The sequence below is a fragment of the Triticum aestivum genome, chromosome 2D (genome assembly GCF_018294505.1).
Source record: "Triticum aestivum cultivar Chinese Spring chromosome 2D, IWGSC CS RefSeq v2.1, whole genome shotgun sequence".
Classification (NCBI taxonomy): Eukaryota; Viridiplantae; Streptophyta; class Magnoliopsida; order Poales; family Poaceae; genus Triticum; species Triticum aestivum.
Window position 1 is genome coordinate 601,755,766 of NC_057799.1, and position 21,464 is coordinate 601,777,229.

At 45.7% G+C, this 21,464-nt stretch overlaps 2 protein-coding genes across 10 annotated transcripts; one reads left to right on the forward strand and one right to left on the reverse strand.

Moving 5' to 3' along the window:
* The first annotated feature begins 69 nt into the window (after positions 1-69).
* LOC123054869 (disease resistance protein RPM1) lies at positions 70-12,710 on the forward strand. 6 transcript variants are annotated; one of them, XM_044478741.1, is made up of 6 exons: positions 70-304; positions 631-717; positions 6,511-6,675; positions 6,789-7,074; positions 8,209-11,081; positions 11,165-12,710. In XM_044478741.1, the coding sequence occupies exon 5, from the start codon at positions 8,289-8,291 to the stop codon at positions 11,040-11,042; it is 2,754 nt and encodes a 917-aa protein (XP_044334676.1). In that variant the 5' UTR covers positions 70-304; positions 631-717; positions 6,511-6,675; positions 6,789-7,074; positions 8,209-8,288; the 3' UTR covers positions 11,043-11,081; positions 11,165-12,710. The 6 variants fall into 6 exon arrangements, with proteins under 6 accessions (XP_044334676.1, XP_044334673.1, XP_044334677.1 ...); XM_044478738.1 differs by having other exon boundaries at positions 6,608-6,675; XM_044478742.1 differs by having other exon boundaries at positions 6,608-6,675; positions 6,793-7,074.
* On the reverse strand, positions 12,235-20,654 carry LOC123054870 (cyclin-B1-1). Of its 4 annotated transcripts, XM_044478745.1 has the most exons (11): positions 20,158-20,654; positions 18,684-18,736; positions 18,526-18,595; positions 16,121-17,970; positions 15,510-15,677; positions 15,149-15,263; positions 13,340-13,431; positions 13,057-13,272; positions 12,735-12,908; positions 12,449-12,627; positions 12,235-12,376 (listed from the first exon to the last, which is right to left on the reverse strand). In XM_044478745.1, exons 4-11 carry the CDS (start codon positions 16,226-16,228, stop codon positions 12,244-12,246), a joined length of 1,185 nt encoding a protein of 394 aa, XP_044334680.1. In that variant the 5' UTR covers positions 16,229-17,970; positions 18,526-18,595; positions 18,684-18,736; positions 20,158-20,654; the 3' UTR covers positions 12,235-12,243. The 4 variants fall into 4 exon arrangements, 1 of the variants encoding a protein (XP_044334680.1); XR_006426348.1 differs by lacking the exons at positions 12,235-12,376; positions 12,449-12,627; positions 12,735-12,908; positions 13,057-13,272; positions 13,340-13,431 and having other exon boundaries at positions 14,906-15,263; positions 15,510-15,605; positions 16,121-16,248; positions 17,838-17,970; positions 20,158-20,646; XR_006426347.1 differs by lacking the exons at positions 12,235-12,376; positions 12,449-12,627; positions 12,735-12,908; positions 13,057-13,272; positions 13,340-13,431 and adding an exon at positions 19,950-20,052 and having other exon boundaries at positions 14,906-15,263; positions 15,510-15,605; positions 20,158-20,646.
* Positions 20,655-21,464: the final 810 nt, after the last annotated feature.

Below are 21,464 nucleotides of genomic sequence, written 5' to 3' on the forward strand. Positions count from 1 at the left end.
GCCGGTCAACGATCTAACCCTGGGCCCGCAAAAAAAAAAGACGATCTAACCCAGGCACCTACTGGACTGGAGACTCGCGCAGACGGAGCCGGAAGCAGACGACTCCACCGCCGGCGAGGGTTAGGATAGCAGGGAGACTGCCTCGTCTCGTCTCCGGCCAAGCCCGTCCCCACTCCACTCCACCCCACCCCATCGGCGCATCCCTCTCGCTCCGGTGCGGCGACAGGGCCTCTCTGCCCCGGTCAAATCACCCCTCCCCCAGTGGCCGCCGCGAAGTAGACTCCCTGCCGGCAGCGACGACGAGGTAAAGCCAGCCAACGTCCCTTACATTACATGTATCCATGCCCCTTTTGTGTTGTCCGTAGGACTTGGGTGACAATATGAACTTGCTGAATCTGAACCACATTAGGAGGTTGATTTGTTCTCTACTGTATCCGCGAGCTCGACCTTAATCAAGCCTCCCCCAAACCGTTGCCATCTCGATCTGTTGGCTTTGACTGATTTATGGTCCTTTGTTTGATCAACCTGAGAGTCTTCGCCATTTTCCGGCAGGTGTGGGCTCAATGGCCCATAGTATATTTCAGAAAAGTGTAGTACTAATAAACTCATATTTCTTGTCAAGTGTGGCAGGTTCTTGGTGCTGGAATGAGAAGACATGGAGAAGAATATATGCTGGTAATATAGCTGTTCCATTGGATTGATGGATGTTCTGTAACTGTAAGTAATTACTCTTAGCTCTCTGTATGTATATAGCTCAGCTTGCTGCTAGTGATTAGGTACTGTACTGCTCAGGCTTGTGGAAAGTTATTGAACCGTCTCAACTCTCCAACAGGGAGAGCCCGCAGGTTATATTGATCGAGCGAGGGTGTCTCGCGAGGGGTACAGAAGAGTTCGGTTGGGATTCAACCAACTAGAGATATTACAGAGAGAGAGATAGGGATAGAAGGTTAAATAGAAAAGGACTCTATCTATGGCGCAAGACAAGTCCTTGCTGCCATCTATATCCCTACAATATCTCATGTTTAACACCCTCTCTTAATCTAAGCTTCTCAAGTTTAGATTACGCTTGAATTCCTCAAACGGTCCTGTAGCCAAGGCCTTTGTGAAACCATCCGCAACTTGATCTTTTGAAGGAACAAACCGGATCTCCAATTCCTTGCTTGCAACCCTTTCTCGAACAAAGTGATAATCAATCTCAATATGCTTAGTTCTTGCATGAAAAACAGGATTGGCAGAGAGATATGTAGCACCAAGATTGTCACACCAAAGACATGGAGTTTGTATGTGACATATCCCAAGCTCCTTGAGCATAGACTTTACCCTATAATTTCGGCTGTTGCATTGGCCAATGCCTTGTATTCTGCCTCGGTACTCGACCTAGAGACAGTTGCCTGCTTCTTGGCACACCAGGAGATGAGATTAGGTCCAAAGAAAACTGCAAAACCACCTGTAGACCTTCTGTCATCCAGACAACCTGCCCAGTCAAAATCAGAAAATGCACTAACAAGTGTTGAAGATGGCTTGCTAAAGATGAGTCCAACACCCAAGGTGTGCTTTACATATCTCAAGATGTGCTTGGCAGCAGTCCAATGAGCTGAAGTGGGTGCATGGAGAAACTGACATACTTTATTAACCGCAAAAGAAATATCAGGCCTGGTGAGTGTCGTACTGAAGTGCACCTACCAAACTCCTGTACTTGGTGCCATCCTCTGGATTCAGAGGAACCCCCTCTGCAAGGGACAATTTTTCTGAGCTGGAGAGTGGTGTTGGAGATGGTTTATAGCCCTGCAACCCAGCCTTATTCAACAAATCAGATGCATATTTTTCCTGAGAGAGATGAAGACCACCTTCTTTATTTCTCTTGACCTCAATTCCAAGAAAATAGTGAAGATCTCCAAGATCCTTAAGAGCAAACTCTGAATTCAAATCTTTCAGAAGAGCTGTGATAGCCTCATTTGAGGAACTAGTGACAATGATATCATCCACATAAATGAGTACAAAGATAACTATCTGTGACTTATTGTAAATGAACAAGGATGTATCAGACTTAGAGGGAATAAAACCAAGGGTGTGCAGCTTAGAACTCAAACGAGAATACCATGCATGTGGAGCTTGCTTGAGTCCATAGAGAGACTTATCAAGTCTACAGATGTGAGATGGTTTGTGTTTATCCTCAAACCCAGGAGGTTGCTTCATATAAACTTCCTCTTCCAGAACACCATGAAGAAACGCGTTCTGCACATCTAGCTGTCGGAGACTCCATCCTTTGGACACAACAACGGATAAAACAAGGCGAATGGTAGCAGCTTTAACAACAGGACTAAAGGTGTCCTCATAATCCAGTCCATACCTCTGCTTAAAACCCTTGGCAACAAGTCTGGCTTTATATCGATCATAGTGCCATCGGACATGCGTTTGATTCTGTACACCCATTTGCAATCAATGACATTTCTGCCTGGACGTGATGGAACAAGATGCCATGTATGATTTTTCTGAAGAGCATGAAACTCCTCTTCCATAGCCATCCGCCACTTGGGATCAGTCAGCACCTCATTAACAGTGCGGGGTTCACCTGTGGAAACAGAATAAACTAAGCCATACTTAGTTTTGTAGTTGATAGGTTGTATGGTGCTGTCACGAAGACGTGTACGAGGCAGTGTGGGGGCGAGCGGAGCCGCAGAAGATCCCGAGGCATCCGTAGCACCAGGGCCCGCCGGATTGGCTGTGGCAGGGCGAGCTGATGCGGGGACGGGCGAGGCCGCAGAGGATCCAGGAGCCGGCTGACCGGATCTGCATCGGATCCAGCAGCGGGCCCGTCTGGCCCGCCTGGCGCAGAGGACGCGGAAACCCACGTGGGGCGCCTGGCGTACGTGTGCGGGACCGGCACGTACCGCGCTGTCCGCAGGTCCCCCGGCACTGATTGGTGCGCAGCGTCCGCGGAGCCCAGCACAGATGCGGGATGACACGCGTCGCCCGGAGAGAGGCGCGGGGCGGGTGATGGTGGAGGGCCCCAAGCCGCCTGACTTGGCTGCGATCCCGAAGAGGATCCGGTCGGACCTGGCGCGTCCAGACAGGGCGATCCCGAGGATGATGGCGCTGGATCTCCTGTATGCATGCTGGAGCCCCCTAATGCACTGTTTGCAACGCCATTTTCTTCGCCGATTCTTCCTAAAACAGTATACTCAGGAATAATAGGAGATATATGAGTCATAGTTTGGTCACTACAAGTATCATCACCCGCACACGAGACACCAGAAAGATGAGATGGTAGTAGGAGGATTTCTGTTCTAAGGAGGGCACCGGCATTGGGGTGTAGATGTGCAAAGGGAAACTGAGTCTCATCAAAGACTACGCCACGTGAGATGTACACACGGGCGGTAGAGACGTCAAGGCACTTGACACCTTTGTGTTGCGCACTGTAGCCAAGAAAAACACATTGTTTGGAACGGTATATGAGTTTGCGAGCATTATAGGGACGAAGATTTGGCCAACATGCGCAACCAAAGACATGAAGAGCGGTGTAATCTGGTGTGATATGAAGAAGAGGTTCAGTGGGAGTTTCATGTGAGATAGTGCGACTGGGCCACATATTAATAAGATGAACAGCGGTAAGAAAAGCCTCATCCCAAAATTTGAGGGGCATGGAGGCAGAAGCTAGGAGGGCTAAGCCTACCTCGACAATATGTCGATGTTTCCGCTCAGCAGAGCCATTCTGCTGATGTGCATGTGGGCATGAAACATGATGAGAGATACCTATCTTTTGAAAAAAAGAGTTTAGTTTCTCATACTCACAACCCCAGTCGGACTATACAGCAATGATTTTACTGTCGAATTTTCGCTCTACAAGAGCTTGAAAATTGTGAAACACTTGAAACACGTCGGAACGCTTCTTAAGGAGATATATCCACATATACTTGCTAAAGTCATCAATAAAGCTTACATAGTATTGGTGTCTACCAACAGAAGTGGGTGCTGGACCCCATACATCAGAAAAGATAAGTTGCAAAGGTTTTGTAGAGACACTAATAGACACAGGATATGGTAGTTGATGACTTTTAGCACATTGACAGGAATCACAAATTGTTTCTGAGTTTCTCTCACCAACAACTGGGAGATTATTACTACTAAGAATACGATGAACAGTAGCAAACGAAGGATGTCCTAAGCGATTGTGCCACCGTTCAGCAGAAAGCTTGATGGCACCATAGGCTTGTTCATTGTATCGGCAATACTGCGGAAGTAAAGAGTAGAGGCCTTGCACACAAACACCTCTATGAAGAACTTTCTTCGTGACCTGATCCTTGATAAAAAAAAGAATGGATGAAACTCTAGAAACACATTGTTGTCAAGAGCTATACGATGAACAGATAACAAAGTTTTGGAGGCATTGGGAACATGCAAGATTTCATTAAGCTCAAGGTTTTTGTGTGGGGTTTTGATAAATGAGTGACCAATATGACTTATCTCCATACCTGCCCCATTGGCGGCGGTGTAGACTTGATCATGGCCACGGTATTTTTCATGCATTGTCAGCTTCTCCAATTCACCAGTGATATGATTTGTGGCGCCTGTGTCCATATACCAATTGGTATCGACACCATAGGACACATCAGCTGCAGCTGCAATTTTCTTGCTTTGGGAGTTAGGATCATCAGCATAGCGCCAATCACAATCCTTTGTAAGATGATTTGTTTTCTTACAGATTTGGCATCGTCCCTCATAACCATCATACCCTTGGAAGTGACGCCCCCTGTTGTTGTTGTTGGGAGGGCGCCGAGTGTTGTTGCCGCCACCAGAGGGGTTCTGGTGATAGTGACCGCCACCACCACCACCATAGTGGCCTCCTCCTCCATTGTTCTGATGGTAGCCACCACCAGAACCGCCGCCTGTGTGGTAGCCGCCGCCACCAACGGCGTTGTAGCCTCCTCCACCGGCGCCGTAGTTGCCGCCACCGGGAGCACCGTAGCCATCGCCGTTTCCTCGAGGGCCACCGCCACTGCCGCCCTTCTGGTTGCGGTAACCTCCCTTTCCGGCATTTGGACGACCCCTGGAAGCAGCGTTTGCCGATGACTTGAAGCCACCAGCACCACCGCCATGGAACATCTCGATCCGCTGATCGAAGTTCGCCACCAGGGAGAAGAGCGCGTCGATGGTGACCGGTTCAGTGTGCACGTCGAGGGCGGAGATGATTGGCTGGTAGTCCACGTCCAAGCCCGCGACGATGAAGGAGATGAGCTCCCCCTCCCCGAGTGGTTTGCCCGCCGCCGCGAGCTCATCGGAGAGGGAGCGCATGTGCCCGAAGTATGCTGAGGCCGACTGCGTACCTTTCTGCGCGTTGGTTAGCGCAGATCAGATGTTGTTGACACGGGATAGCGAGACGGCAGAAAACATAGCCGCCAGTGCAGCCCAGATCGCATGTGAGGATTCAAGGGAGGCAACTTGGACAAGAACTTCTTTGGACAGGTTGCGAAGGAGATAGGCAACGATCTGCTGATCCTGGATCAGCCAGGGGGCATAGGCAGGGTTTGGAATCACCTGGTCCTTGCCATCTTTGTCTTTGGTGGTGATGGTTTTGGGAGGCTCCTCTAGGGTTCGATCTATATAGCCAAACAAGTCGGCGCCCATTATCTGGGATCGCGCTTGAGCTCTCCAAAGGACATAGTTCGTCCAGGAGAGTGGCTCGGAGGTGTTGTAGTTGAGGCCGGAGGTGATAGGGATGGCGGAGGACGACATGATGGGAGGGTGGTGATGGGAGATCAATGGAAGCTAGCTAGATGTGATGGAAGGGCCTGCTCTGTATACCATGTGGAAAGTTATTGAAGCATCTCAACTCTCCAACAGGGAGAGCCCGCAGGTTATATTGGTCGAGCGAGGGTGTCTCGCGAGGGGTACAGAAGAGTTCTGTTGGGATTCAACCAACTAGAGATATTACAGAGAGAGAGAGAGATAGGGATAGAAGGTTAAATAGAAAAGGACTCTATCTATGGTGCAAGACAAGTCCTTGCTGCCATCTATATCCCTACAATATCTCATGTTTAACAAGGCTTATCTGAATATATAGCCCTATTACTTACTAGTGGGCGTCTCAAAAACCTTTGTAAGCTTCGGTGACTGACCCTCATGATCAGAATACAACACTGCATGGTCTATATGGGCAAATGCCTAATTATAAAAATGGCCATCCATACCATTTGGGTAGTTTCAGAAATCCTAATTCTTCTCCCTTGTCAGAAACAAAAGGAGAGGCACATATAATCATGAAGACAAAGCGCCAAAGCCGTAGGGAACCTTGAAAAGCATGTGGCTATGCTCCAAGCAGAATATTGTAGCTGGAGTTCTTGGTTGCAGTGGGCCAGTCAAGACTATTGAAGTGATCAGATGTGTATTCCATGAACATTGAACTGATTAGATATTCACACAGGCACATTGCTTTCAGATAATACATCATGTTGTAAAATAATTGAGCTTCAACAACCACCGCAAGAAAACTAACATTGACTTGACTTGCAGGTTCTCTGGGTGCTTCTTGATGGCTCATGGCTTCAGCAATAAGACTAGCATGATGCCCCACTCTCACCAACCCATGGCACTATTTTGATGATTTCAGATTCTGAAGCGCGCAAGGAGGCCACCACAGGTCCAAATCTGGTCAGATCTACAGTTATTACAAACCAGGTGCAATTCTGATGATATTATCTCCTTCAATTTGGTTCTGTTCCTATTACTCCTGTATATCCTAAGCTAGGTCGAGGAAGTATTAACCCGTTTTCCTTGCCATTAAATGCTAGGTAGGCGGTTGTTCCCTGGTTTAGTGGGTAAAGATAACAAGGGAACACCTGAAGTTGAAATCACATCCAACTACTTGTCACCAACAGCAAGCTAGCATACTCTCAGTCATACACATGACTCCATGAGAGTTCACGATCTGCACAATTAAGCTTCAGTGACAACAAGACCACCCAAGCCATGAGGTCTCTTTTACCTCCGAGAATCCATGAGACTATTCTGATTGTTTCAGATTCATAAATGCACAAGGAGGTCACCAAGCTCGATCGGATCTATGCCATCCGGCAGGTGCGTCGTCCTTCCATAGTTTTCTGGCTATCTTAGACTGTACTCTGGTCGAGCTTCTTAATTTGTACGGCTTCAAGGTCCGGTGAGCTGGCAGTGTTCAGGTTTTAGTTGATATCCATTGTTTCCAGTGGTGAAGCCAGCTCACTGACCGAGCATGGGCAGGGTCACCGCTGGCCAGTGTTTGTCCAGCAAAACATCATTGCTAACCCATAAATTGATGCTAATGCTTAACGGACTCTCCGGTTGAGCCCAGGCAGCTGCCTGGGGTCCCCGTGAGCTGCTCCATCCCTGATTGTTTCCCTTCCATTAATAAAATGTCTTGAATCGATCTGCAGCGCAGTTGTTGATAATGCTTTGTACTGGTGATATACCTAGCACACGATGAGCATATGCTCTTGAGTTCTAGATACGCTAATGTGGAAATTTCTAGCCTCCTAAAGTCAACATTCTTGATGTGTGAGGGTCTCCTAAAGTGCACATGACAGTTCCTTTTAATTAAAGTGGTTTTAGTTACAGTAATAGTATATTGATTTCTTCTAATGAGTAATGACTCCTCTAGTCCTCTGACATTATAGCTTTGCTTCCTTATTTATTTCTTGATTGTGACACATTTTCTTGTGGCTTAATCAACAACTCTAGCTATTTGTTTCTCCATAAATCTGGAGATACTGTAAGATATATATGTTGAGAAAAATATGGAACTAAGTTACTTGGAGCTGGCCGGTATGTCAGATAGTCTCCCTCTTCACCTCACTTGTTTAAATCTTCAATATTTGGGGCCTTTTAACCTGAGATGTCCCCTACAGGGAAGCGGAGCGTACATGGTCAGTTAGTTGGTTGAGTGTCACTCGCTCTTGTCAGTTAATAACATTTAGTTTCCCATTGACGATAGCACAGTCCCAAGTGTTTTAAAATCCTCATGGACCTGCACGTCATAAGTTCTGTTTTTTGATTGATTATTATGTGGGTCAGCGTTAGATAGGTTAACTGTATGAAATCAGAGTTTAGGAGGATTACTTTGAAAGGTTCTACTTATTTCACCACAGCAAGTGTTTTATTTCATTGCGGTTGGAGAGTTTTGAAGTGTTTCACCCAAGTGCTTGCTACTAACTAATGCTTCACTTCATTTTGCAGTGGTCATTGTAATAATACTGAGGCAAATCTACAACTAGGCCCCCACCCAACAGTGATACATTAGCTATTCTCAGAAAGTGATGCCGGAGATTGTGATTCTTCTAGCCATTAAAAAGATTGGAACCGCCTTGGCAAATGGAGTGGCAGACCAGGCCAGCACATTGTTTGCGAAGTACAGGAAGCAAATACTAGAGCTACAGGGCAGCATGGGTCGTGTTGCGAGGGAGCTTCGAGTAATGCATGATGTTCTCTGTCAAATGGATATCCGAAACCGCAACAATCAAGTATATGAGGGCTGGTTGGAGGAAGTACGGAAAGTAGCACATGTGATGGAGGACATGGTGGATGAGTACTTGTATCTTGTTGGTCACGAACATGACACGGGATGTTGCTTTTACCTGAAGAAAGGGTTTACAAAACCAAGATATCTGCTTTCTTTGAACCGGATTACTTTCAAGGTGAAGGAAATATCGAAAGACCTAACACACCTGTCTGAGACAAAAAATCGTTGGGTTCACATGATAAACAATGGGGATACTAGCAGCTCAAGTTACATTGTCAAGAGGTCCAAAGATCTAGCAAACATTTCACGCTCCCTTGATGAAGAAGATCTAGTCGGTGTGGATAAAAACAGAGATAAACTTGAGCAGTGGTTGTTAAGTGACGATTTGGAACGCTCTGTGATAGCACTGCTTGGAATGGGAGGGCTTGGTAAAACATCTTTAGCTGCAAATGTCTACAGGAAGCATAGAGAGAAATTCCAGTGCCATGCTTGGGTCTCCATCTCTCAAACTTATTCTACAGAACATGTCTTGAGGAATATAATCAAGGAAATTTCCCGAGATAAAGTCAGTGTGCTATCTAACACTGTGGCCATGGACATCACATGCCTTGAAGAGACACTGAGGAAATTTCTAGAGCAACAGAAGTATTTGATCATATTGGACGATGTTTGGACTCCAGAAGCATTTGATGACTTGTCTAGGGTGCTTATTAATAATAAAAAGGGCAGCAGACTGATGGTCACAACAAGGGAAGGCGATGTTGCTGCACTTGCCTCTCAAGGACATACTTTAACACTGAAACCTTTACCAGAGGATAAGGCATGGGATCTCTTTTGTAAAAAAGCCTTTCCAAGAGATACAAATCATGAATGTCCTGCGGAGTTGAATCCTTTGTCCGAGCAAATAGTTAGCAAGTGCAAAGGCTTGCCTCTTGTTATTGTGTTAGTTGGTAGCCTCTTGCGTGTGCGTGAGAAAACTGTGGAAGAATGGAGAAGAATACATGCCCAATTAAGTTGGGAGCTAATCAACAATTCAAGACTCGATCACATAAGGAATGTTTTGCATCTGAGCTTCATCTACCTTCCAACACACTTAAAATGCTGTTTCTTGCATTGCAGCTTATTTTCAGAAGACTATTGTTTCAAAAGGAAACAACTTATACGGTTATGGACAGCAGAGGGGTTCATTGAAGAGAGGGGTGAAAGCACATTAGAAGAAGTGGCAGAAGGCTATCTGAAGGAGCTAATTGACAGAAACATGCTAGAACTTGTCAAGAGAAACTCATTTGGTAGGATGAAAGAATTCAAAATGCACGATATCTTACGTGAATTGGCACTTGACTTGTGCCAGAAGAACTGTTTTGGTGTTACATATGAGGATAAGCGTGGGGGGTCTTTTGAGAGGAATGGACGTCGATTGGTATTGCACAAACAGAAGAAGGATATTCAGCAGTCATTTTCTAGTGTACGCCGACTTCGAACATTCGTTATGCTGGACGATAGTATGGTAACATTTACTCTACTACCTATGCTATGTAAGGAGTCAAGATATATGACAGTGCTAGAATTAAGTGGTCTACCCATTGAGAATATTCCAGATGCTATTGGAGACCTTTTTAATCTCCGCCATTTGGGTTTGCGTGATTCAAAAGTGAAGATGCTCCCGAGTTCTGTTGAGAAGCTTTCAAAATTGTTAACACTGGACCTTCTTAGATCTGATGTACATGAGCTGCCTAGTGGGATTGTGAAGCTGAAGAAGCTTAGGCACTTATTTGTTGAGAAAAGAATTAATACAGATTTGAGAGGGATTAAATGTTTCAGTGGTGTGCATGTCCCCAATGGTCTTGGAAATCTAACAAACCTGCAAACGTTACAAGCGTTGGTAGCACATGATGAGTCTATTAGACATTTACGGCAGATGAGGCAACTGAGAAGCTTGAGGTTGTTGGATGTGAAGGGAAGCTATTGTGGACGTATCAGTGAGTCTCTAGTTCAGATGCGGTGTTTGTCCCATCTTGATGTGAATGCAAGTGATGAGAATGAGGTTCTCTCGTTGAATGTCCTCCTGCCAAACCTGCAAAGGCTACGTTTGGGTGGACGACTGGCGGAAGGGGCGTTGGATGAGTCTCCTCTCTTCCAAGCTGCTGGGGGGCAGAACTTGCATGTTTTGAATCTATATTGGTCACAACTGAGAGAAGACCCCCTGCCATCCCTTTCACGGCTGTCAAATTTGACGCATCTAGAATTCACCAGAGCATACAACGGAGAGCAGCTAGCATTTCTCACGGGGTGGTTTCCCAAGCTAAAGATTCTCTATCTAATAGACATGCCTAATCTGAATCGGCTAGAGATACAGCAAGGTGCCATGGCGAGCCTGGAAAGATTATACTTTGTCAACCTCAGCAGCATGATGGTGGTCCCAGCTGGCATTGAGTTCCTCATGCCCCTCCAGTCTCTAGGCTTCTTTGAAATCACTAGTGATTTCTTTTGGTTGCTGGATCAATGTTCTGCAATTCTAGGGACACAGTGGCGGTATACTCTCCGGGATTGACCCGCCACACTGGTTGGGAAATGTGTAATGCACTCGGAGGTATAGCAACCTGCTAACTAGTACCACTACTTGCTTCCTCCCTCGTCTCAAATTGTTGATGTGATGTAATGTTGGTTATGTAGGTCTTCGTCTGAAGGAAGATGCTCTGTACGTGCTGCTGGCCCGCTGCGGAATGTGCATACTGTCCGGGTTTCTCTGCTTTTTGACGTACTGCACATCATTTGCTGCTTGTTCCACCTCTGCTAAGGTGCAGTTACCGCCTGCGTTTGCTACTGCTACTACTGTTCTAGTCATCATGTGCTTTTGCTTGTGAAATGTGATGGTATTTCCTACTGACCGATTCCGGCTGCGGCTTATTATAAGACTGCAAGCGAGTTGTGTTTTCGTATCCAAACTAGTTTTCGCTTAACTTGTTTGAACTGTGTACTGCTATTTCACGCGTGTGTGTGCTTGTTGTGAACCTATTTCAGATGTGGCTGTTAAATAATAATAAAAACTTGGCTTGTGATTCATAAGTAATGCTCAGACACTCATTTTTCTTGTAATTATGGTTGCTGCCTGTCTGTTTTATTGCTAGCCTTGCTTTGTTCCGTTTTATGTTTATCTTATTTTGGACGTATGTCTATGGTGTTTCTTTCTTGGACTACGTTTCTTGTTTTCTTGAGCAATACACTTATGGATGATCATGACAATGTTTGGAAGGCTACATCATGTTTACTTATGTCCTTAAGTTTTCAAAATTCGCTGACACACTGAGGAGTGAGGAGGCAACCGATGAACTCATGTAACAAGGAGTTCTTCAGGGACCGATGCCAGGGAATTAACTCAGAAATTGCGTGTAGTATCACAAACCCTTCCCCAAAAGAAATATGCAGACTTCCGACATGAGATATATTAGGCGTAAGCTGGAGTGGCATGTCCATGCATGTGTATCACAAAGCTTAGTTACAGCCTTCAAACATAGTTACTCAGGACGGTAAGCTTTGACAACTACTCCCATTGTTCACAAATTCTCCCTCCATTCATGAATAAGTGACGTGGTTTTAGTTCAAAGATAATATCCCTGACTTGTGGCCAAACAGCGTAGCAACTGCCTCAAGTTTTCAAACCCTTCTTCCACTCTAAATGCAGGAAATAACCAGCGAATGAATGTCAGACACACCTTCCATTTATTTGAAGAAAAAAATCCTAGAAATCTCGTTTATTTGAAGTTGATTGCAGGTGGGCGCAGGGCCACTCTTCCCAACTTCTTGCTAGAATACTTCTTATACACCACCTGCAACTTGCTCTGAGGGGCAGTCGAGTGTGCGGTGACCAGCATCTTTGCACTATATCTGAAATCATCACAGAAACACAGAGTTATTCAAGCTACAAGAGTGTGTAAAGTCACTGTTGTGCATTCTTACATTAGCTGTGATTCAGTAAAGCCAGTATAGTGCTTGAGAGTGTGAGTCCATGGATCGGTCTTCTTGAGTGTGAGCCTGGCTGCATAGACAGCAGCAGCAGCAACCATGGAGGGCTTGGACGGCACCAGCGCATATTGCATCAGTGCCAGTTCAGCAAAAAAGGACACCATGTTCATCATCTGCATCCATCCAGATTCCAGATAGGGAAACTTCAGTACACAAACTCGTTCCTTTACAGTGCAAATGCATCTGAATTTACATATGGTATATTGTACGTATTCTTTACCTCCTTATAGTTGTTCAAATTGTAGGAAGACGCAGCCATGGCAAAGCGCGCAAGGAACACATAAGGTGTAGGAACTGTCAGGTTCCATCCAAGCCGATTGAGAATGGCTTTCTCCATCCTCAGTATCTGCCTCCTGGAGTAGGCATTGTCTGTTATCCAGACCAAATCCCTCACCTGCAGGTGTGTATATACAACCAATCAGAACATGGACTCGATATACTGCAAAGTGGAAAAGCAAAGGGGGTGTGAGAAGTTTTCAGTCTACCTCTGGAAACATCCCCTCCTCATACTTGCAAGCGATTAGCAGGGCTGAGACGCCTACCAGCTGCAGCTCCCTCCGAAGCACGAGCTGCTTCGTGAGATACCGGTCGATGATGTACACTATAAGGTAGAGGGTCTCTGGCATCAGATCAGACATGTCATGCACTTCTATTATCCAGTCGACGAGGATGGCCCGCATCTTGGAGTTGAGATGCACCTGGGAGTGAATGTAGTCGCGGGGGCGACGCTCATTCTGCAACGGGACAGGAAAGATCACCTTCAGAGACAAGCAACAGATCACAAGGTTTTTGCACACACCACCTAAGTACTCCCTCTGCAGTTACCTCGGCAACTTTATAGAACTTGTACAGATCATTAACGTAATCCATGAAGGCTAGCTGATTGTCGCCGTCAACCTTATCGATGTCTTGAATCGCTTGTTATCACAGTCGGAAACTGGCAATATAATGGTGGATCAGGCTCATTGCACAGGTTAAATGATACTACTATCTTATTTTTTTGATAATATAAACCGATGCCTTGTTTAACAGAGCTTACAGAAAAGTAATAAAGACTAGTAAAAGGACTCTCCCCGGTGTAATTTAGGTCATAAACACCCAGGGTGCCTCAACAAACACAGAAAGAGAGCTAGAGACAGAATTATGAGAAACGGAGGGGGCAACAGTTCACAAAGAGGTACTCCCTCCGTTCCTAAATATAAGTCTTTGTAGAGATTTCACTATGAACCACATACGGATGTATATAGATGCATTTTAAATGTAGATTTGTCCATTATGCTCCGTATGTAGTCCATCTAGTGAAATTTCTACAAAGACTTATATTTAGGAACGGAGGGAGTATGAGGCATGCTAACAGTACCAAAGCATCGCAGGCCAAGAGGTATGAGGGGTGAGCGAGGGTGTTGATCACCTTCTTCCTCGAGTACTTCGGACGGAACCGACGCTGCCCTACGGCTGCTGCCTCGTGCTCACGCCGGGGTCGGGGCGGATCTCAATGGCGTGTTCGGGGAGAGGAGGGGTAGAGTGGCTTGGCATGAGCCCTCCTCGCCGGGGGTTAGTTGCAGCGGGGATTCCGCAGCAAAGCCACGTTCCGATTAGCAAATTTTACCGTCTTTTGTTATGGTATAGGTAAGGAGATATTCTCAACTTGACCGTCCATCCATTGATAAAGGGTAAAATCGACCCTGTGAATATTCCACCTATAGCAAAATTTACCGACTCTGTTACGGTAATAAGGAAATATTTTCAATGGATTCTCTTTTCAGTTCACAATGTATCAAGATCTGGATATAGTCCCATTTATAAAAAAAGAAAAAGATCTATATAGTTGCACACGATTGACGTCATTAATTTACCACCCTCATGCCGAATTATTCTTTTATATGTATATACTTTCCTTACTGTGCAATGATACGGAGAAACACCTGTTGTCAGGGGTTTGGTGCGACATATGCCAAAGGATGGCTTATCATGATGGAGGCTAGTAAGACGTCGCCGGTGCCAGGAAACGGGATGAGGCGAAGACATGTACGCCGGCGAATCTTACCCAGGTTCGGGGCTCTCCGTGGAAATAATACCCCTAGTCCTGCTCTGCGGGGTCTTCGCATGATCACTCAAGCAACAATGGTGGCTACAAACTTGCTCCTTGAGCTGTTTCTCTAGAGGGAGAAGGAGAGCAAGTCTAGCCCTAGCTTCCTCTCTCTATACTAGATCAGGATCGCACCTTGGCGCGAGGGTGCCGGTCCAAACATTTTTGGTCAAGTAGGGAATGCTAGCCAGTAGCAGTACATGTATATCATATGTACTCATATATGGTAACAATACAGCGAAAGAGAAACATTCAAACGTGATAGAAGTGAGACATAATACCACTCAGTACCAGCATGAAACTATAAGGCATAATTGATCTCAGCTCGTTCATTAGATTAAAAAAAAGTCTCTCGACAGGAACCTCGAAACCAAAAGCGCAGCCATTCGATACGATGGTTAATAACAAAAGTGATATAATATGAGAAAGTTATTGGAGCAGAAACATAATAAAGAAGAAGCAACTAAGCATGTTAACAGACATGACCAAATGGAACACCCTCAAGGTGATGGGCAATTGTTGATCTAGTGAACCATAACGTATACGTGCCTTCCACTGCCTCACATAGATCCTGGCACGCTTGTATAAATTTCTCTCATTCAAAGTGTCCACAAACATGTCTATGACCTCATTAGGCACCGTCTCGTTGGCATGATTTCCCTATAGAAGAGCACATGCAGAATATGTTAAACAACCAGCAAGAAGCATATAACCCTAGAGAGCAATGTCAAAAGATACAGCCATCAGCATTAAAAAGCTACAATTTAGCCTATTTAGATTATACACAACCAAGAGAAGCTCTTGGATCTCCTAAGGAGACAACAATGTATAGAAGAGTCAGCCACCCCTAGTGTAAACAGTGTATGCTTTGTTAAAAGAAAAACAGAAAACAAAATAACCACTCACCTTTTCGTCGGTCATGACCATATGTATACTCTTGACAGGGTCATCATCGAAGCCACCCCGCTGGTACCATAGCCTGGAGATTCGCAGGTAGATGTGCTGGTTCCACACGGCCGAGAAAATGCCAGATAAGTCGACAAAATTGTACAGAAGCAGAGGGGGTTGGATAATCTATGGCACATATGAAAGAAAAAACAGTTTTGGCACAAGTTTTAGGTAAGAATGATACTTAGACAGTAAATAAAAAAACAACTGATTAGAATTATTTCTCAGTTTAGATAGAAAAGAAAGAACCAATGATTGTTTACATATAGCAGAATAAATGCTAGGTGAGTAATTTGTTGATGCCAAAATAACATAATTAGATACATATCCATAATTAGTTAAAACCATGGAAAGAAATCATATATAGTATAAGCTGGAAGACATAGTACATCAAATCTGAAGGAGAAGCACTCTAGATAACAGCCATTGATTTGATAATCAGCAACATCAATATAAATGAGAACAATCTTTAACCGTAGTATCCTATACAGCACCCGGAAAACACAATTAGCTTACTCTACCTATATAACTTTCTTGGAGAGGTCGAACGAGAGCGAGACGAAGGGTACCTGACCAATGGGGACGAGATCGCTCCTCTGGTGTGCTCCCTCTCTGGTCAAACCACAAGACAACCCTCCGCCACGGCACCGACCGAACTGCAAATTATCCAGCCTCATGCAAAAAAAAAACCGCGCTACTGGAGGGGCGGTGGATCAAATCATAAATCAGAGACCAGTATCAACGATGCCATTGCTCCAAATAGGAGTCCAGTTACACGCTACTAACTATAGTTCCCCATATAATAAATAGTCAAATTTCTTTTGAAGACGTAGACCTCAAAATACACACATTGAGTACTCATGTGCTGGGTAGTGACAGCGACTCATTTCATGTGCAATAAAAATTCAGAGGTGTTCTCCAAATAAATGAAAATAGCAGCTTTCTAAGAAAGAAAGAAAAATGTTCATACACAAAGGCACAAACTATATGCACTGAATACTCAAGTTACATGTCAGGCACTCGAGTTACATGTCAGCTATAGTGCTTGTTTCATGCAATGAACTGACTGAAGGGAAACCAGCTGAACACAAGACAGATAAACACACGTGAAAATAGCATAAGAATGCATGAGCAGACTCTGTTCTACCGGATATGCATATTAGCCATGTAAAGCCCGATAAAAGAAATGTTGATCTGACTAATAAGACCACCACATCTAGAATAAAAACAGTATAGAATCCCAAGGCCAAAGCACACCCTGAACATTAACTTGCAGATTGTTGGCAGCAAAAAAGTAGAACTACCAAAATCAACCCAATAACTAATTAGGCCAAACACTGTAGGAGGCAAACATATTTATAGCTAACAATAGTTTGCATTCATAGGGACAGCCGATCTCTAACTTAGTACCCAATATTGTACAACCATGCATCTCATCTCAAAGACCATTCAGGTTTATTCATGTCATGCTTGAAATATATATCTGTTACTACATGGACAAAACATTGGTATGAGAGAGAAGAAATCTTTACATAAGACACAGAAGAAATCCTAACCAGACTAAATCAAGGACCAACAACAAACAATAAAAGATCAAGAACAACTTACATGCAATAAAGATATAAGAGAGAATAAATCTTTACATAAGACGGCTATAAACACTGGAGCATAAGTAAGCAACGGCTTTAAATACAAATAAAAAGGGTTTGATGTTCATTGCATAGTGGGCTCAGATTCGCCTTTCCTCGATCATATAACCTACCCCCATCATCTCTTATCACCAGATCAATCTGTTTATACAATGGAGCTGCCCTGGTTATCAATCAACAAGAATGACCATCCAAGGACAGATCAATAGGTATCACAGGATCAAAAAGGATTCTAGAGACAACAGGGAGGATCCAACTTGATACCCACAGGTGCCTCGATTGCTCAAAGGCAAACTTATTTCAGCCACAGTTAATCATCATCGCCCTAGCACGAACGCCACCGCCACAGACAAAGTGAAATGATGAGAATACCCTCGGGGGGCACCCAAATAACGCGCGGTGGCACGGCCGGGCGGGACACCGCTCACAGGGAAAAATATCCGACGGTTGGAGACGATTGGGTAAATATCCGACGGCCCACAGCGACTGAGCCCGAGATCCAACGGCCAGAACAGCATCAAGGAAACAATCGGACGGCCAGAATGCTCTAATCGCTGAGAACGCTCAGGTTTCGATCCGTCTCATGTTTCTGGATACAGTAGCCAAAGCAGAGGAGCAGGAGGAAGATGGAGTTCACCGAGGGAGGTTGTAGCCGAGGCAATACTCAGTGCGCGCTGGGGTTGCGCCTGAACGCCGTCCAACCGGCGAGGAACCGCGTCGGAGTTGCGCCTTGCACCGTCCCACCGACGAGCACAAACGCATCAAACAACCTGTGTAAGAAAGGCATCGTTGTTTATCAGAAACAATTATTTAGGAGGGAGATGACCCCCCGATCGCTGCATTCCCCACCTGAGAAGAAATATAAAGCCATCCTACTAAGTGTGGTTAACTTACACTTACATACACATATGGTTCTATATGAATTCTAGCTAGTCATACTGATCCACCTAGAAAAATGGAATGCATAAACCAAATAGAGGTCAATCCAAAGGAGCAGCAGCTGCAGACCCAGCCAATCCAAAACAGCAACAGGTGCAGACCCAACCAATCCAAAGGAGCAGCAGCTGCAGACCCAACAATTTCAATTTACTTGTTAAATTCTCTACCTATTGGTCAAACACTCCTACACATGATACTTAGAATCAGGCCGAAAAGCGAATGTAAGAACAACATGTACTTTTTAGAGAAAATCAATTGCTCAACCACATCAATAGAGAAAGTGAATGGTAGAACATCATGTATTTTTAGAGACAAATCAATTTCTCATGTATAGGCCCACATCAGCACGAGCATTGGAAGTACAAAGAAAGCAAGGAAGAACGAACCTTTCCCATGGCGGCAACCGAGCAAACGGTGGACCGCGGACGCGAGGCATGCAGTCAGATTCGGAACCAACTGCAACACGACCATGAAATCAGCCCAGGCAGGAGGAATGACTGCGAGAGGAAGGAGGATGGATAGAAGGGAGGGTGGGATGGCGCACTTCACACCGCGCGTTAAACATGCCGCCACCAGCCAATTAGCATTCCATTACCCCTAAAAAATTGTAAAGTAATCAAAAATAATGCTTTGTGACTGACCAGCAAGAATTAGAGGCCATAACTGCTTTCAACACACAAAAATTACGGACTAAAAGCACAACGTAGTATCGACATTATCTATGCTCAGACATACAAAAAGAAAGCTTAGTAATCTCAGTCTTTTAATGTAACATTTTAAAAGTTCTGTTTGCATAACATAAATTTCAGAAAGGTGATAAACAACAATACTGAACTATGGCTGGGCATGGAGATCAACCCAGAAGAGGCCTATGGCTGGGTGATAAACAACAATAATACTGTGCTGAAGAGAAATATATTACAACATATGCAAACAAATTGATAATGGCTAGAACATGTTTTCTCTTTATAAAAGAGGCCTATGGCTGGGCATGGACATCAACCCAGAAGTGAAACAAAGAACCTAGCTAAATCCAAGGATCTACTTGACGGCAAGGCACCAACAAAACAAAAAAGCCCCCAATAGTCCTCCTTTGGAACCTAGAATCTGTTGCACAAGAAGAAACCCAAGACATTTTTGCAGCAACCTAGCCAGTCCTACTAAATGGTACATGAACATAAGAGGGGAAGGAGCTCAAGAACAACAACCGTGCAACTGTGCGTAAATCCACTTGGGTTCTTTGCGAGAAATTTTAACTCTTAACGCAGATGAATGCATATCCAATAAGAACAGAAAAAGGAGTATGCACAGCGTTTGCACTTTACACCGGTACATATAGTTTCGTGTTAGTAAGTCGGATCAGGTTCACCTATGAGGTTCGAGAATAAGAAGTCGCAGGCTGGGGGTCTGTAGTTCCCAGTGATTGAGAACAGTAAGCTGGCCTTAACTTCTGAATACTCTCTGTAACTTCTTTGTAGCCCCCAAATAAAACCCCCCATGTAAATCCTATTTGCAATCTTAATATATCGACGTGACGTTGCTGCGTTCACCCCCCAAAAAAAATCAGATCAGGTCAGCTGAAAGAAGAAGCAAAGATCCATCACAGTCTGTTGGATGGTGAAATGGATATTGACATCGGTTACTACTTAATCAGAGCAAGTTGTTGTTGATCAGCTGATACACAGCTCATTATTTCACATGGTGCCACCGTTGTAAAATTGTACAAGTATGCCTAATATAGAAGCTTATGGATCAGAAATGGGACCCTGAAACGAGCATACAAGCCTATATCTATATAAGATGCACGTACATATTGAGATGGTAATGGATATGATTTCAGAGTGTTGTAAACATATATCAAGTGAATAGCATGCTCCAGCCGGGCAGATGGATCTCGTCAGCAATCCAGGCAACTAAATCCAAGGCAGCAAAGTCAGATGCAGCAAGCAATGTGATTTGTAGCAGCTTGTGGCTAAATTAGATTAGCAAGTCAGTGGGAGGGAGAGGGGAAGTGCTACCTGCAAGGAAGGGATCCATTGCCGTCAGGAAGGAAGCAGGGACCACGGATCCGTGTCCCGCATCTTGGAGTTCGAGGAAGCGGAAGAGCAGCAGCGTTCGTCGCCACGGCCGCCGCTCGTCCAGACCGGCGTCGCTCGGTGCCGGGCCAAGCTGCTGGTGGGGGCGGACATGGCCGGTGGCGAAGGTGCGGAGGAGGGTGGCGGGTCGGGTCGGAGAGAGGGAGGGCAGAGCAGCAATGGCGGGCTCGGGACGCGCCCTCCACCGCTGCCACGGACGCCATCGCCGGCGCCGCTGATCCGCCGCCCTCCTCCGTGACCGATGCGCCGTCGCCGTGGTTGGTGGAAGCCGCCTAGGCGTGCGGGGCCGAGCGGGGGCGTGTTGGGGGAGGAAGAACGCGGGCGTGGGAGCCGCCGCCGCCGTATGAGGAGCGAGTGAGGGAGGGAGGAGGCGGCGGCTGCGGGAGGAGTGGAAGCGAGCGAGGGAGGAGGCGGCGGCTAGGTTTTAGCACGGGAGCTGCCGCCAATTTATATCCGTATATGCGAAATGACCAAAATACCCTCGGCGGGGCACTAAATTAACACGCGGCCGCACAAACGAGAGGGAACTATTCATTGTAGCAGTGTTTTCACTTCGATCCAACGGCCCATGAGCGAGATCCGACGGCTGAAAATGCATCAAACAAGAGATCCGACGGCCAGAAATCGCTGAGCTATGAGGAGGCCCATGTTGTCCCTAGATATTTATATCAGGATGGGTATGTGGGTGAACAAGAGGCTGAACCCTTTGCATGGGTGCCCTAGGGGGTTTATATAGGCCTACCCCCAGGGGTACAATGGTAATCCGGCCGGGTGTTGGCCCGAGCCGTCAGTGTCTCTGGTCGCCGGCTTCTCCGCCGCCTGGTGGGTCCCGCCGTCTGTCATGTGGGGATATTACCACTGGGCGTAAACTGGCCAGGAGAGGCCGGGTTAACCCCATAAGTAATTCATCTGTATCTGAAGTCCATGAAGACAGACGGTGACGCTTTATGGAGGCCCAGGGCCCAAAGTCGGTTTAAGGCCTGTAGACATAAACCGGCATTGATATGTAAACTTGTGTTGTAAGATAGCAGAGACCGAGCCGGACACGATTATGAGCCGGACTCGGGATTCTGTAAACCGACGGGCGTCAACCCATGTATATAAGGGGACGACCCGGCGGCGGTTCAAAGAACAACAGACAACAACTCGAGACTCAGGCAAAGCGTATTCGCTCCCTGGTCATCGAAACCCCAGCACCATCACAACTAGACGTAGGCTTTTACCTTCAT